Source organism: Bemisia tabaci, chromosome 3 (assembly GCF_918797505.1).
Source record: "Bemisia tabaci chromosome 3, PGI_BMITA_v3".
NCBI lineage: Eukaryota > Metazoa > Arthropoda > Insecta > Hemiptera > Aleyrodidae > Bemisia > Bemisia tabaci.
Window position 1 is genome coordinate 34,371,746 of NC_092795.1, and position 13,988 is coordinate 34,385,733.

At 36.1% G+C, this 13,988-nt stretch overlaps 1 protein-coding gene across 2 annotated transcripts in view; it reads left to right on the forward strand.

Moving 5' to 3' along the window:
• Cad87A (cadherin 87A) overlaps positions 1-13,352 on the forward strand; it is an 81,177-nt gene extending 67,825 nt beyond the window's left edge. The window contains exons 9-17 of one of the 2 annotated variants that reach the window (XM_072298225.1): positions 426-538; positions 1,144-1,341; positions 2,303-2,681; positions 3,197-3,512; positions 4,272-7,116; positions 7,837-8,012; positions 8,814-9,173; positions 9,607-9,814; positions 10,659-13,352. In XM_072298225.1, the coding sequence (XP_072154326.1) occupies positions 426-538; positions 1,144-1,341; positions 2,303-2,681; positions 3,197-3,512; positions 4,272-7,116; positions 7,837-8,012; positions 8,814-9,173; positions 9,607-9,814; positions 10,659-10,817 (4,754 nt within the window). In that variant the 3' untranslated portion in view covers positions 10,818-13,352. The remainder of the gene's footprint in view (positions 1-425; positions 539-1,143; positions 1,342-2,302; positions 2,682-3,196; positions 3,513-4,271; positions 7,117-7,836; positions 8,013-8,813; positions 9,174-9,606; positions 9,815-10,658) is intronic. The other variant, XM_072298226.1, reaches the window with a different exon arrangement.
• The last annotated feature ends 636 nt before the right edge of the window (positions 13,353-13,988 follow it).

Here is a 13,988-nt window from a genome sequence, read left to right on the forward strand (position 1 = left end):
TTCATTCTTGAGAAATTGTGATTCAAAAACATTGATTGGAAAACGTTGGATATAATCAGTATGTCAGGGTTGCCACCTCTAGATAATCATGAAGTTTTTTGGAAATTTAAGAATGGAGCTATTGTATGATCCAGGGATTGATTTTTAAAAAGGTGCTTCTACTGTACCTATATTTTAGCAAGAAATGTGTATCCTAGCTTAAGAAGACTTAACACAGCATTTTTGACCAATTTAAAGAGGCTTAAAATCATGGCATCTATTAGAAAAAACGTTCCCTATCTGTCTAAAGTTCATGAGATAACCCACTGTTTCAACCACCATGAATCCAATGTAACTTGCCTTCTGTATGATTCTCATCCTACATTCATTCCTCGCACTATGTTGCCTTTTGAATGTGCATTGACCAGCTTTGTTTTCTGTTTCAGATCCTATGGACTACTTTTTAATTGATACCACAAGTGGAGAGCTGAGAACTGCACGTCCTCTTGATCGAGAAGCCCTGGACAAATCCAATGGTGTTGTTTCTCTCACTATTCGAGTATGTTGTAGTTATTTCTTCTGTACAATTCTAAGGTTGTGTTGTAAGAAATTGCAGTCTGATCATGACTTCAGAAAGAAAGAAACAAAAATAAATACCTTCCCATAAAAATAAATTTTTTAGGCCAATGAGTGCTTCAGAATCATGCTAGAGAATGTTATCTAGGACTTTCAGAAATTAGTTCTTTCATCTAGGCAGATAACCTCTTTTTCCTCCCTTTTGGTGCAGTTTCACATTTAGCTCATCTTGTATTTTGACATTTTTGTGATTGCTCCACATAAAAAGAGACTGTACTCTTTTTAATTGTTAATTTTAATTTGGTTAAGAGGAAGCTAAAAACTGATTTGTCAATTAAGTATGGACAGCTGAATAAGTTTATTAGAGGATTTTTAAGAGAAATAGGTAAAAACTAGATGAACCTGATAACAATTTTTATAATTAACAATCTTTGCTGTTGACTGAGAAACTTTTCAACTAACTGCTTCCTCTCAGTAAGTAAGAATAATTTTGGATGGCTAAAACTTAATGAATACTTGTCGGTAAAGTAGAATTTGATTCACAGCAGTGTTCAGGTTAATAGTATTTATAATACATCTCTTCTGCAGGTGCGAGAAGTAGTAGATGGTATCCCAAGCAATGATGAATCCACCGTTGCAACTGCGATTGCAACCATTACAATCAAAGATGTTAATGATGAACCACCCAGGTTTAACAAAAGAGACTACTCCGTCATTATCAAAGAAAATATTCCAACTGGCACCCCTCTTCCACATTTGGATATGATTGTCACGGATCCAGATGTTGTGAGTAAAACTATGAGTATTTTTTGTATTTAGAAATGTTTCTCTCCGCTGAAAAGAAATAAATGCTGACTTGAATCATCAAAGTTCACTTTTGATCTTAAATAAAATTTGCATGACTTTAACATTATAACTGAATTTCAAAAATGGCTCATAGTCCGTTGTTTAGAGGGAAAAAAACCTGCACTTTTTGATTGGTTTATGCCACTCTCACCGCTCATTCATGGTGCCATAAGAAGTGATTTTAGAAGGGGAGCCCATCTGGGACTTGCAACTGGGTGACTATTAAAGTCTGCCATTGTAATTTTTTTTCAAAGCGCTGTTACATAGTTGCCTTTGATTTGATTTTCATATAATTTTTCTTGATTGGAAGATACTATCCAGGAGAATAACTGTATTTACCATCAGTTTTTATAAAAATGTTTAGAGGTTGTGTTAGCTAGTTGTGGCAGAATAAATGGTATTCAAGCATAAATGGTATTCAAGCTAATGGTGTACAAACCTGATCACACCAAAAGTGGGTTGCATTTGCTCAAGCACAAAAATAAAAAGGCTTTAAAAAAGGGCCCGACCATGAAAAGGACAGTGGTTTGCATTTTGTAAAAATGTTGTACAACTTGCAAAATTCAGAAAAAAAAGAAGACGGCAATCACCGAAAATTCGAGAAATTAAGGCGTTTTCAGTAAGTCCATAAAAATGGATTGGCCTAGAACTTTATGTTCCTTTGCCCCAAATCTTCATTCTTATAATCTGCTTGCTTCATTCTGGAATGTAGAACGATTGGAATATTGCCAGTAAGAATTTTCTCTTAAATGTTAATCGAGCTGTATTCCACCCACACACCATATGGTTATCCAGTATTGGGTTCTTAGATTCTTAATATGTAAAGGCTGTGTACAGTTGTAACTCGTTTTCCTCTGAATGGTAAGCTGGAAAATTTATTGATGTATGTTGATTATTCCAGGGATCAAACGCACAATTCTCATTACGCCTGGAAGATGTCTCCAAGGCCTTTTCCGTTGAACCAACAGCTGCAAATGGTTCAACCTCCGTCAGCATCAGAGTTACCAATGGTTCCCTAGACTATGAAAACCCCAATCAACGGAAATTCATCATCCTCGTCATAGCCGAAGAAACAAACACAACCAAACATCTCTCTTCGACAGCTACACTGACAGTTGAAGTCTCTGATGCAAATGACAATGCACCAACATTCGACAGAGATGCTTATGCAGTCACTGTTAGCGAGACTGCTACTCCTGGAACAATCATTTCCACAATAACCGCCATGGATCGTGATAGCGGCGAATTCGGGCGGGATGGCTTGGTGTATCAGTTGCAAGGTTTGTCAAATTTCTTTTCTATACTGATATGGGGATCAACTTGAAATTTTATGCTCTTTTCTCTGAAAATTTGTTAAATTAAGTGGCTTCAAAAGTTTGGGAAAAGGAAAAAATCTTCTGACCTGCAAGCTTGCAAAACTTTTCAAAGACTGTTTTTTCTTGATTAGAATCCTAAAATTAAGAGGTTCGACTTATTTGATACACCCTCAGTTCCATACAATCTCCGGAGCATGTCCAGTTTTAAAAATTTGGCTTTTCATTTGCCAATTTCGAGAATTCGCAACACAGGACTGTACAAATAGGAATTTTTGTATAGAGGTCTGGAAATTCTTGGATATTATTAAATTAAGGTAACCTTCGTTTAATCTTCTCATAATCTTAAGTGTATTTGAATAATTTTCAGTACTTCCTTTAAATACATACTTATAAGCCTCTCTTATGGCCCTAATATTATTTAAAATATTTGTGCATTTTTCATGCCGGTAACTAATGTCCTTTCACGTTTCATTTTGAAGGTGACAAAGCGGAACGCTTCTCGGTAGATCCAGAGACAGGGACGATAACAGTTGCTCTTTGTAACACCCCAGGGACAGACCCCTGCTTAGATTATGAAACTCAGTCAGTCTATTTCTTAACCTACAAAGCAACAGACACGAGTGGAGAGGGCCTCTCGACATCAGTTCCGCTCAAAATTTCACTTCTAGATAGCAACGATAATCCACCTGAGTTTGAGAGCAACCACTATTCAGCATTGATTGATGAAGGAAAAACGGAGTTCGATCCGCCATTGATTGTCCAAGCTAGAGATAAAGACAAAACGTCAGAAATCAGGTAAGAATTTCAATCTAGTTTTCATCAAGAAGCTCTGTAGTACAAACGGCAGGTTCGTCTTTTCTTTTTTATCTTTGTGCCTGGTTATCCAATGGAAGTAATATCCTCAACCGAAGAAATTTCTTGCATGAGAATATCTTTAGCTCTGTGTTGAAGAACATATTATTGAAATTGACTTATTGTCTCAAATCCAGTTTATTTAAATAAATTTGCTCTCTGAGCAGAATATTACAAACCTTATTTGAATAGCAAAACCGCCTGAATTATTTTTATTATTGACCTCTGTGCTGCTTGTTTTGTTATCATTATGATGATACTACTATGATTTCTACTGATGCCATATTGGTAATAATGAACGAAATAGGTTGAGAGACAATCAATTCTGAATGTTCTCTGCTTGTCCTATATGCCTTGTAATTCGTACAACTGCAAAGTATTTATATCAGCCAATATTGCGCGTTCAACAAAGAAAGCAAAATTATAACAACTAGTCCAAGAGCTTTTGCGATATTTGTTTGGTTTACACAATCTGTTTACATCAGGAAAAGAATGAAGAGTTTAATGACCTTCGCAGAATTTTCTATCCTTTTGAAGATGTTATGTATTTGAGGTAGGTCAACTTGGCCTTTGGTCAAATACAATAAAAAAATATAGATGCAAGAGGCGGCAAAAGTCTACCAGAAAATTAAGTAAACAATTAAACTATAATGAAGGATTTTACTTTTTCATGCAATTAAAAGCATCGATTGTTTATTCCAGGTACTCAATAGAATCGAGTAACGCAGAGGGGCTTGTTGACATAAATCCACTAACGGGAGAGATAACTGTCATCAGCCCTGAAGGTCTGGATATGTCAGCAATAGACGGAGAAACGCTTTCACTAGTTGCGGGGGCTTCTGATGACATGTTCAAAGTACTTACTACTGTCAATATCACAGTCCTAGACGTCAACAATAATGCCCCCGAATTTGAGTACGATAACATCACAATAAATGTGAAGGAAGATACTCCTGTGGGTGCCTCTCTTATGACTGTCTCGGCATACGATGCAGATACAGGAATCAATGCCGTCGTGAACTACCGTATTGAAAAAGGCGCTTTTTCTGATTTTGCTGTTGAACCTTTGTCGGGAGATCTGAGTATAGCATCCAAGTTGGATTATGACCGCAGGATGGATTACACCATTGAAATAATTGCTTATGATGGTGGAACCCCCTCCTTGACTGGAACAACAACAGTCAACATCAATATTGAAAATACAAATGATAAAAATCCATACTTCTCTCCTGCTCTTCAGCGAATTGATGTTGCAGAAGATGCAGCCGTCGGTAAGGTGTTTTATCGTTTGGTCGCAAAAGATCCAGATGTTAACCAGTCGGATGCTTTGAACTTCGCAGTTGCTGAACCTATTACTGCAGTCGACAAAAATGGAGTAGAAGTAGATTATGATACTTCCTATAAAACCTTTTTCTCTGTTGATAAACTAACTGGGGATGTTTCCGTCGCCAACCCGCTACAAAGAGATATGGCAGCAGTTGTTCGTCTGACCGTCATCGTGACGGATACTACTGCTCCCAATCTTCAGCAAGGAAACGGCACTCTTATTGTGTCAATCATGGATGTGAATGACTTCGCGCCTCAGTTTCCTCCTCCGTGGACCAGAGAAAATCCAAAGTACAGTTTCAGCATTTGGGAGGAACAGCCTATTGGCACTGTTTTAGGAACGTTCACTGCTTTTGATGAAGACTCAATCATTGACCACTACGCCATTGTCCCCGAAAGTGAGTACTTTGAGGTCAACAACGAAACAGGCGCCATCAAATCGAAAAGCAGGATCGATTTTGAAAAAGTGGAAACCATACATTTCAACCTTTTTGCTTACGATTCTGGTCTCCCCCAAATGTCATCATCTGCGCTATTTATCGTCCATGTCAACAATACCAATGACAATAGTCCTGTTTTTAATCAGAGTGAATATCATGCAAGTATCATGGAAAATTCTCCGCGTGGAACCTACCTGACAACAGTGCAGGCAACTGACGATGACAAAGGAATCTTGGGCAAAGTAAGCTATCGACTCACAGGGAGTGACGGTCTTGCCAGTATTGACTTTAACGTTGATGACATGGGTTCCATCTTCGTTGCTAACCCTGAGTCACTAGATCGTGAGTTAAATGCAGAAATCACTATCCAAGTTATTGCATATGACGGAGGACTTGGGGATAACATGAGATCTGCATCCGCTCCCCTTCACATCAAAGTGATTGATGTAAATGACAACAAACCTGTGTTCAGTCAACATCATTACACAGCATCAATTGTTGAAAATATACCTCTGTCTCCTGCTGCCCCGATTGTCCAACTAAAAGCGGAAGACAAAGATAACAATGCTCAGTTAATGTTCAAAATTGTGTCAGGGAACAGCGACGATGTGTTCCGAATCGATCCTGAAACTGGGATAATATATCCTCAAGCCTCACTTCAAGGAAAATTGTCGCAGTATGTGTTGGCTGTTGAGGTCTCCGACAGCAAATTTTCAGACACTGCAAAAGTGGATATCGCAGTTTTAGATGTGAATCAAGCTCAACCTCTGTTCAAAGAACCTCCTTTGCCCAACGCCACAGTTCTAGTTCCTGAAAACACTGGGCCAGATCACCTAATTATGAAGGTTCATGCTATAGACACAGACTCTGGTGAAAATGGTCGCGTAACATATCATTTCAAAATCAATAATCTAAATGTACAAGAAACGGAGGAGTTTATGATTAATGCTGATACTGGGGAGCTCAAATCAAAGATTCTTCTAGATCGAGAGGAAAAATCCAGTTACCAGTTGGTGTTGGTAGCACGTGATCAAGGATCTCCAACTTGGTATGAATCTTTGCGTTTTCTCACGATAGTTCTCGAAGACGTAGATGACAACAAACCGACTTTCATGAAAGAAAATGCAAGTGCATCATTCCTGTTTCAAGTGCGTGAAAACAATCCTTTGCACCTCCGAATTGGCAAACTGGAAGCATTCGACAAAGATGAAGGGGTAAACGCCAAAGTTTATTATTACATTATAGAAGGTAACGCGGATCGTAGTTTTGCTGTTGACCGTTTAGATGGATCTGTGTATACAAATTCGTCTCTTGACCGAGAAACAAGATCCACCTATGACCTCTACGTCAAAGCAACAAATGATCCTGACTATTACCCAGCAAAGGAGAGTAACGTTTCGTTGGAAGACCCAAGTGTGGCTCGTGTGCGAATTTTGGTTTTGGATGAAAATGATAACCCGCCCATTTTTAATCAAACGGAATACAACACAGGCGTCAACAGCATGGCGGACTTGGGTACCTTGGTGTGTCAAGTCGATGCGTCGGATTTAGACGAAGGAGCAAATGGTTCCTTAACGTATCAAATAACAGCTTCATATTTGTACAGGGCAGGCTCCAATGTGTCCTCTGGCTCGGTGGTGCCGAGTCCTTTCATGATTAATTCTTCAGGCCGTATCACCATTGCTGCTTTTGTTGCCGAGTATAACCAGGAATGGTTTAAACTCAATGTTGTTGCCAAAGAATCAGCTCCTCCTTTCAGAGAAGCTGTTGCCATTGTAAATGTAAGTGTTTTTTTCTTTACTCTCTTCAAATTACCAGCTCCTCTCTTGAATGATCTACAATTTGATTGAATCTCCGAATACGACCAATAGTCTCTTAAAAACGAACCCTGGAATCAGAATTTCTTTTGGTCATTAAATTGCATTACAAGTGTCTCTATGCAAAGACTGGTTGATTATTATTACTATCATAATTATTGAAATTTTAGGGAAAAGTAACAACAGTGAGTGCAGAGCCAAGATGGTCACTTCATCTGGCGTGTCATGGGGCTTCTGACCTTTAAATTAGTGCAAAGAATAACATAGGTCCCATTCCGAAAAATTGTAGAAAGATGAAAATTTGGATTCTCTATGAGGTACATCTTCAAATTTTAGTTTGAAGGCATGATTAGATAGTAAATTCTTTTCAAGGAGAATATATCCTTTTTACCGTATTCAATCATCTCAATCAATCATCAAATTCATCAATCATTTCAATCTTGAAGTGATGGCTAAATTTTCTACAAAAAAATAATTTAATAATTTGATCTCAACAAGAAATGCCACAAATTTTTTTGGCTTGCCTTTGAGTGACCGCAGTGTTACTAATTTTACTAATTAACTTAATTTATTATTCAGACATCCGATCGTTCTGCATAATATCATGAGTAGTAAATGCATTTATTTTAGCTGATTTTGTGCATTATCATTGCCAACCTGTTTTTATAAATGGGTGAATTGCAGGTTTGGATCTACGAACAGAAGCAGTTAATTCGAGTGATTCTATCCCGTCCTCCAAAAGAAGTGCACCAAGACAAAGAGGAAATAGTCATGGAACTTTCAAATGTTACCAACCACCTAGTGGTTGTCGATGAGATTAAATATCATCTGCAGAATAACGGTAGCATCCGATATGATTGGTAAGAACCCTTTTCATATGGTAATTTTTAGCTCTTATGATTTCTGAGTTTAAGTTTTGTAGTTAAATCAAGAAATGATAATCGTATAAATCCTTGCATAATCTTTATTAATGTGCTACATACTGCTAATCTAATTTTTCATGTTAAAAATATTTTTCTCAGCTTTAAATATTTGCCAGGACACACAACATATAATCTTTTTTTATTATTATTTTATCATCATTTGTGTGTTTCTGTTAACTCTGTCTTTTTTATTCCAGAATACATTCATAGATCTGACAGTTTATTTTCATGTAGATGAATTTATGTATTGAAAACAGCAAGTGCTTTCAAATTATAATAACATAATAACGGAAGCAAGACAAAAAACTTCTCAGTTCTTTCCTGGCACCTAATGTAAAATAATTAATAAATTAAGAGAAAATGAGAAATGAAAAGAGCATAAAAAAATGTGGAATCGTTTTTGGAATGCTTATGTTTTCCTAGATACTCAGAGAGGCAGAAAATCCCTCATCTCTGATTCTGACAAACATGAGACTTGACCCATTTTTTTGGTATTTGTTCGCAAGTAATTTTCTTTTTTGTTTAAGAACTCAGGAAGTTTTATATCAATTTGAAAAATGTGCAGAATGTCGGAGGACTTGAGAGAATTCTGAGAAAAACTTGGTGGAAATTGAGGAATTCAATTGTGAAAGTTAAACCCTGTATAGTTACAAGTGACTATTGTTCTGTAATTTTCCGCATTCCCACAAGAACGTTCCCCTCAGAGTTACTTTTATTAATCTAGATTTTTTTTTTCAGGTCGGACCTGTACATGCATGTGATTGACCGAAAAACGCAAAATATTGCTCAAATTACTGATATTCTAGAAATGATTGATACGCAATATGACTTGCTCAAAGATTACTATGCTAGTTTCGCAATTGAAAATGTCATCCCTGCATACATTATTTCCAATGTGGAGCCTTTTGAGCCAGCTCTAGCTGCCTTGGTAGCCTTGTTGATTGTATTATGTGTTGGTACAATATCAATTATAATTGTTTGCTGTTGCTTCCGTCATTGGGTCGTAACGGACCCCTCAGATGTGAAATCGGACATGTTGATAAAGAAGACTATTATCGACGATCTCAACACAACTGAGAATCCCTTATGGATTGAACAGTAAGTCACCTCTATTTTTCTGGTCAGCGGTACCATACTGATGTTTAAATTGATACTCCTTTGCACTGTGAAGATACATCAGATATGGATCATTTTCTTGTTTCAAAATAGTGCGGCAGTAAAGGACAAGATTGAAGGGGAAATGAAGACAGAAAGAGTAAAAGAGGTTGGAAATAAGGGGGGATGGCTGAGGTATCATTGAGAAATTGAGAAATTATGATATCCTCCTCAAAAATATTATTTACGAAAGGTGATTAGTGCCAAAAGAAAGCATTTGTAAAACTGCCTAAATTAGTGGCCAGAAATTCCAGTTTTGCTATTCTATCAAATTCACACATCGTATCCCACAATTGTCTATGTAAGTGTTGGATCCTCTTTTCGACAAAGTTTCAGTATCAGAATCCTTACTTAAATCTTTTTGTTTGATTTCTAGGAAATTGAAACTCTACGAGGAGCAAGAACTAACAATGCAAGTGTTCTGTGAACCAGACAGAATCCGAAGGGATAGTGTTGGGGATTTATCAGTGGGAGGAGACAACACCTATGCTACGATACAGCGCCCTCACTCACAGCAGAGGGACTACGCCACTCTGGGTGGCTCGATTCTACCCTTGGACAGTGCAAGCACGCACAGTCAGCAAGTAAGTCTGCTTGAAATTGCCCCATTCAACATTCGATAATAATCTAAGACAAATTTTTCTGATCGATTATCAATCATTTTCATATTTTTGTCGACAGCCATGAATTTTTCTACGGTCACATTCAGTTATAACCATGATAAACGTATAGAGTTCATGGAGGAAATTTTTAAATCAATTATCTGGTTTTATCTACAAACATGATGCTGTTTTGATCTACACTTATTTTCGAGAAAGTCTTCTGTCCTCTGAGAAATAGGCTTTCCAGGCAGAGTCACAGTTTTAGCACCTGCATAGATGATTTCAAAAAACTCATGCACTGTTTTTTTTTGTTCATGTAAAATCAACACGAACATTAGTAATGCACATAGTGTTTTAATAGACACAATCAATTTTTATTTGTGTTGGATCAGGAAGCAAATTTTTCAGTTTTTAGAGTTTTCAGTCAGGACAGTTACTGAGAGTGTTTGATGAAGTAGAAGAATAAAAGAACAATGACTCTTTCTTGGTATCTATAAATTATAAGCAACTTAATTGATTTTTGTGGAAGTAGATAGCACATATGATCAATAGATATTTTTTTCCTTTTGTCCTCTTCAGCAAGGTTTAAATGTTCTTGAACCTAATGTTACTAGAACTTTGATCTTATATCATTCTTTATTCTGTGTGATTTCTTTTTTTTATATATTTATAAAATAGATTTCTTCAACTTTACTTCCATTTAGATTTCAATATTTTTAAAACTCGCAAACCTTTCATGATGAGAGCAAACATTCTTACAAGTATCTTAAAATTTTAAAATTTCATTAAAAATGAATAAAAAATCATGAGTTCTAACAATTTATAGTCTGATTCTTTTCAGATGTACGAGGCTGCATTGGGTTTCCAAGGATCAACGTTCCAAGTGCCCGATTCACCACCAGACACAGCTGATTTGCTCCGAGCACGCAGTGAGCTGAGAGTGAACAAAGATGGTCAACCAGAATTTGTCTCAGAGCTTATTTAGCTCTGATGAGTTCTTTCTTTGTGAAAATTAGTCCATTTCATTGTCTTTTTTTGTGTTTCTATTTGTGATTCTAAGAATGTTAATCACAGTCTTAAAGTGCAGGAAAGTTACAGGAGCCGTTTGTAGCTTTATCGTTTTTTTTTATTATTTTTTTTTTCTTTAAAAAAGAGTAAAAATAAGTAGAATATACCATCAGAAATATAATGGATCAGTTGCGTACAGAATTGTATTTTGATGGTTTAAGGTAATTGATAAGTAGACGATATGTAATTAAATCCGTCCAAACGCCTAATTTCTACTTCCGAGAATTACGGAGATATTGCCCCTCACTAAACATGGTGCATGATGTCTTCTACCACATTAGTACATACAATAGCTTCCTCCACCTTGGATTCATAAATTAGTGACACACAGAGTTTTGTTGGTCGCTTGACTTCAAACACGGATGAAACCAAAGTGGAAGAAACCATGTCATGTACCTCCAAGGTATGGAAGACATCATACACTGTGTTTTTTGAAGTGCAATACCTCTATCAATATTGGAAGTAGGAACTTTGCGTCTGGTCAGTCTTTATTATTTTTGGCTGCTTTATAATCTGAAACTATCAAAACACGATTCTACGACTAGCGCAATCCTGATTCTTCACTAACTTTGCATGTCAAAGTTTTGAGCTCTCTTAGCTTTCCTGCATCATTAGAAGACTTGCCAAGTAAGTTCAAACTCTTTTAGAGTAAGATAGCAGATCTCTGCCATTTTGATTCTTACACTTAATTTTGATGCAAAAATGAAGATGGGAGATCTTCTCTCTAATAGTGTGCAAACTTATTTGGCATGGACTTTATCTTCCATTTGTCTTCCTTTACATGGCGAAGGAAAATGTTCCCCTCACTACATGGCACTCAGTGCCCAAATTTAGTATTGTGTTTTATGTGATCATGTACTTGCATTTTGTCATTCCATTTAGTGTCTTATCATTGCCATACTCTCTCTTAAATCTTTTGTCTTAAAATTTTTAAGTCTCGTATTGTTGTGTCAAATAAGTGGCAACGAAGCTATTCGACGTCAAGTAGAGAATAGCATTATTTTAAACCCTCTAGCAACGAAATTTTGTGTTCAAAAGTTTCAATTGTGATTCCTTTTTTAGTGAATTTTACTGTTTATTGGTTGTGAATGTACCTTCAATAATTTTGAAACGAACAACGCCTTTTTTGTAAGATTTTGTATATAAGACTGCTAAAATTTTTTGTGATTTTCCTTGAGATCACACAATTGTCCTGGTACGTATTCTAACTTGAAATGTTTTATTTGTTGGATTTGTATAGAAAGAAACCCTTTTTGAAACGATTTTAATGTATTTTAAATACTCTGATCGATGGCTGAATTCAGAAACCATGTAGCTATTTTGTTTTGCAATCTTGCAGATTTACATCACACTTTATCAATAAGAAAACCAATCAGCTGAATTTTTTTATAATTTTTATGATTTTTCTTCTCTGTTTTTAGAATATTCTATGGAAACCTCAAGCAAATATATCTGCTAATTTCCCCTCAAAAAGATAAAATACGAGTATGAGACATCACACTGTAGGTACATGGTTTCCAAGCTTAGCTATAACTATGCAATGGATGAAGGTCAGTTGAAAGTGAAACCTTTCCTGTCTGAGAAGGAACTGTGCCAATGAAAAAAATGGATATTTTCTTCTCATTTGAAATTTTGTTTCATAATTTTTTGAACTGTTTTTAACACAAATAATTATTGTTTTCAATAATAGATTTTAATATAAGACTACTATTATTTCTGCTTTCAACTTGGTCCGTTCTATGTGTGTGTGCTGGACTAAAACTTCCTCTCCCCACTGTTTGAATGTTTCCTAGGTTTCAAATTTTTTCAGCTGACCTCCATGCGTTAAGATTTTTTTTAAAAAATTTGATTAATAATACTGTGATAATATTTATTACGTATTATTTGTACAAATGTTTATTAGTTAGTATCAAATTTGTGTGATATTATGATTTCTATGTTGTAGGAGTCGCATTTGCCTAGGAATGAGGTTCAGCCTCAGCTTTATTTAACATCATTGTCAAAACTTTATTTAGTTCAAAATTTTAATTATTGCATAATACTGTTAAAATACTGTTCATTTGTCTCCCCCTCCCCCCGCTCAGTATGTGTCAATTGTTTTATATTTCCATAATACCTCCTTTCCATGCTCCAAGCATGTTGTATAGAAATTGAAAGTCTCCCGTCTTAAAATTTAGTCTGCGTCTCACCTGGTTATCTTAATCCAGATTTCCTGGCTACTTTTTCAACAGTAATTTAGTCTATACCAGGCATTCAAGCATGACAACAAATTTTCTAGTATGATCCATCTCCTTGTTTCTCATTTTATTGTACCTAAGCTCTTTGATAACTTCCTCTCAAAGAAAGAAAAGGACAGCATTGAATTCTCTTTGTTGTGAGAACTATATCGTTGTTTCTAGTATTTTTATTTGTCTCCTAACTAGGTACATGGAGAGTAGGTATTGGAAGCACTCTAAAACTATTATGGATTCTGCGTGTAAAAGTGTCCCAATTATCAGTCATCAGAGAAAAAATTTAATTTTGGTTTAGATTTTTCTGTTTGTCCAGAATGGGTGGTGAATGTTTGGAGCTGTCAGTAAAGTCTTACGCAAGCTCTCTGATTGGCTCATTTTGTAATGCACCATTAGATAAGGTGCGAATTTAAGCATTATGATTTTTGTATCCCCCATCAAAACACCTGGAACACGATTTGTACAGCAATAATTACTGAAGTTAACTCCCAACCTAGATATTAACGCTTTTCGATACAACAAACCAAACCTTCCTCTCACAATAAAAAATCATAACCTACTTCAGCTCAATCCCTCACTGAAAGTTACCATAACAGTCTTTGCAGTGTGAAAATATGACACCCTCAATATTGATGCTGTGGCTCAGCTATTGCACAATGTTTACACTTTAAGCAACACAGGGTGAGAAAGCAACACTGCTTATCAAGAAACCTGCCAAAATCATTGAAGTTTTTCAATTTTATTCAAGTAGATTATGTTTTTTGATGGGAACGGGAAATTCAAATTTTTGATAACCAATGCTATGTAAAAACGTTGATATCTTTGTTGGGACTTAATTTCAGTAATTTTCGTTGCTT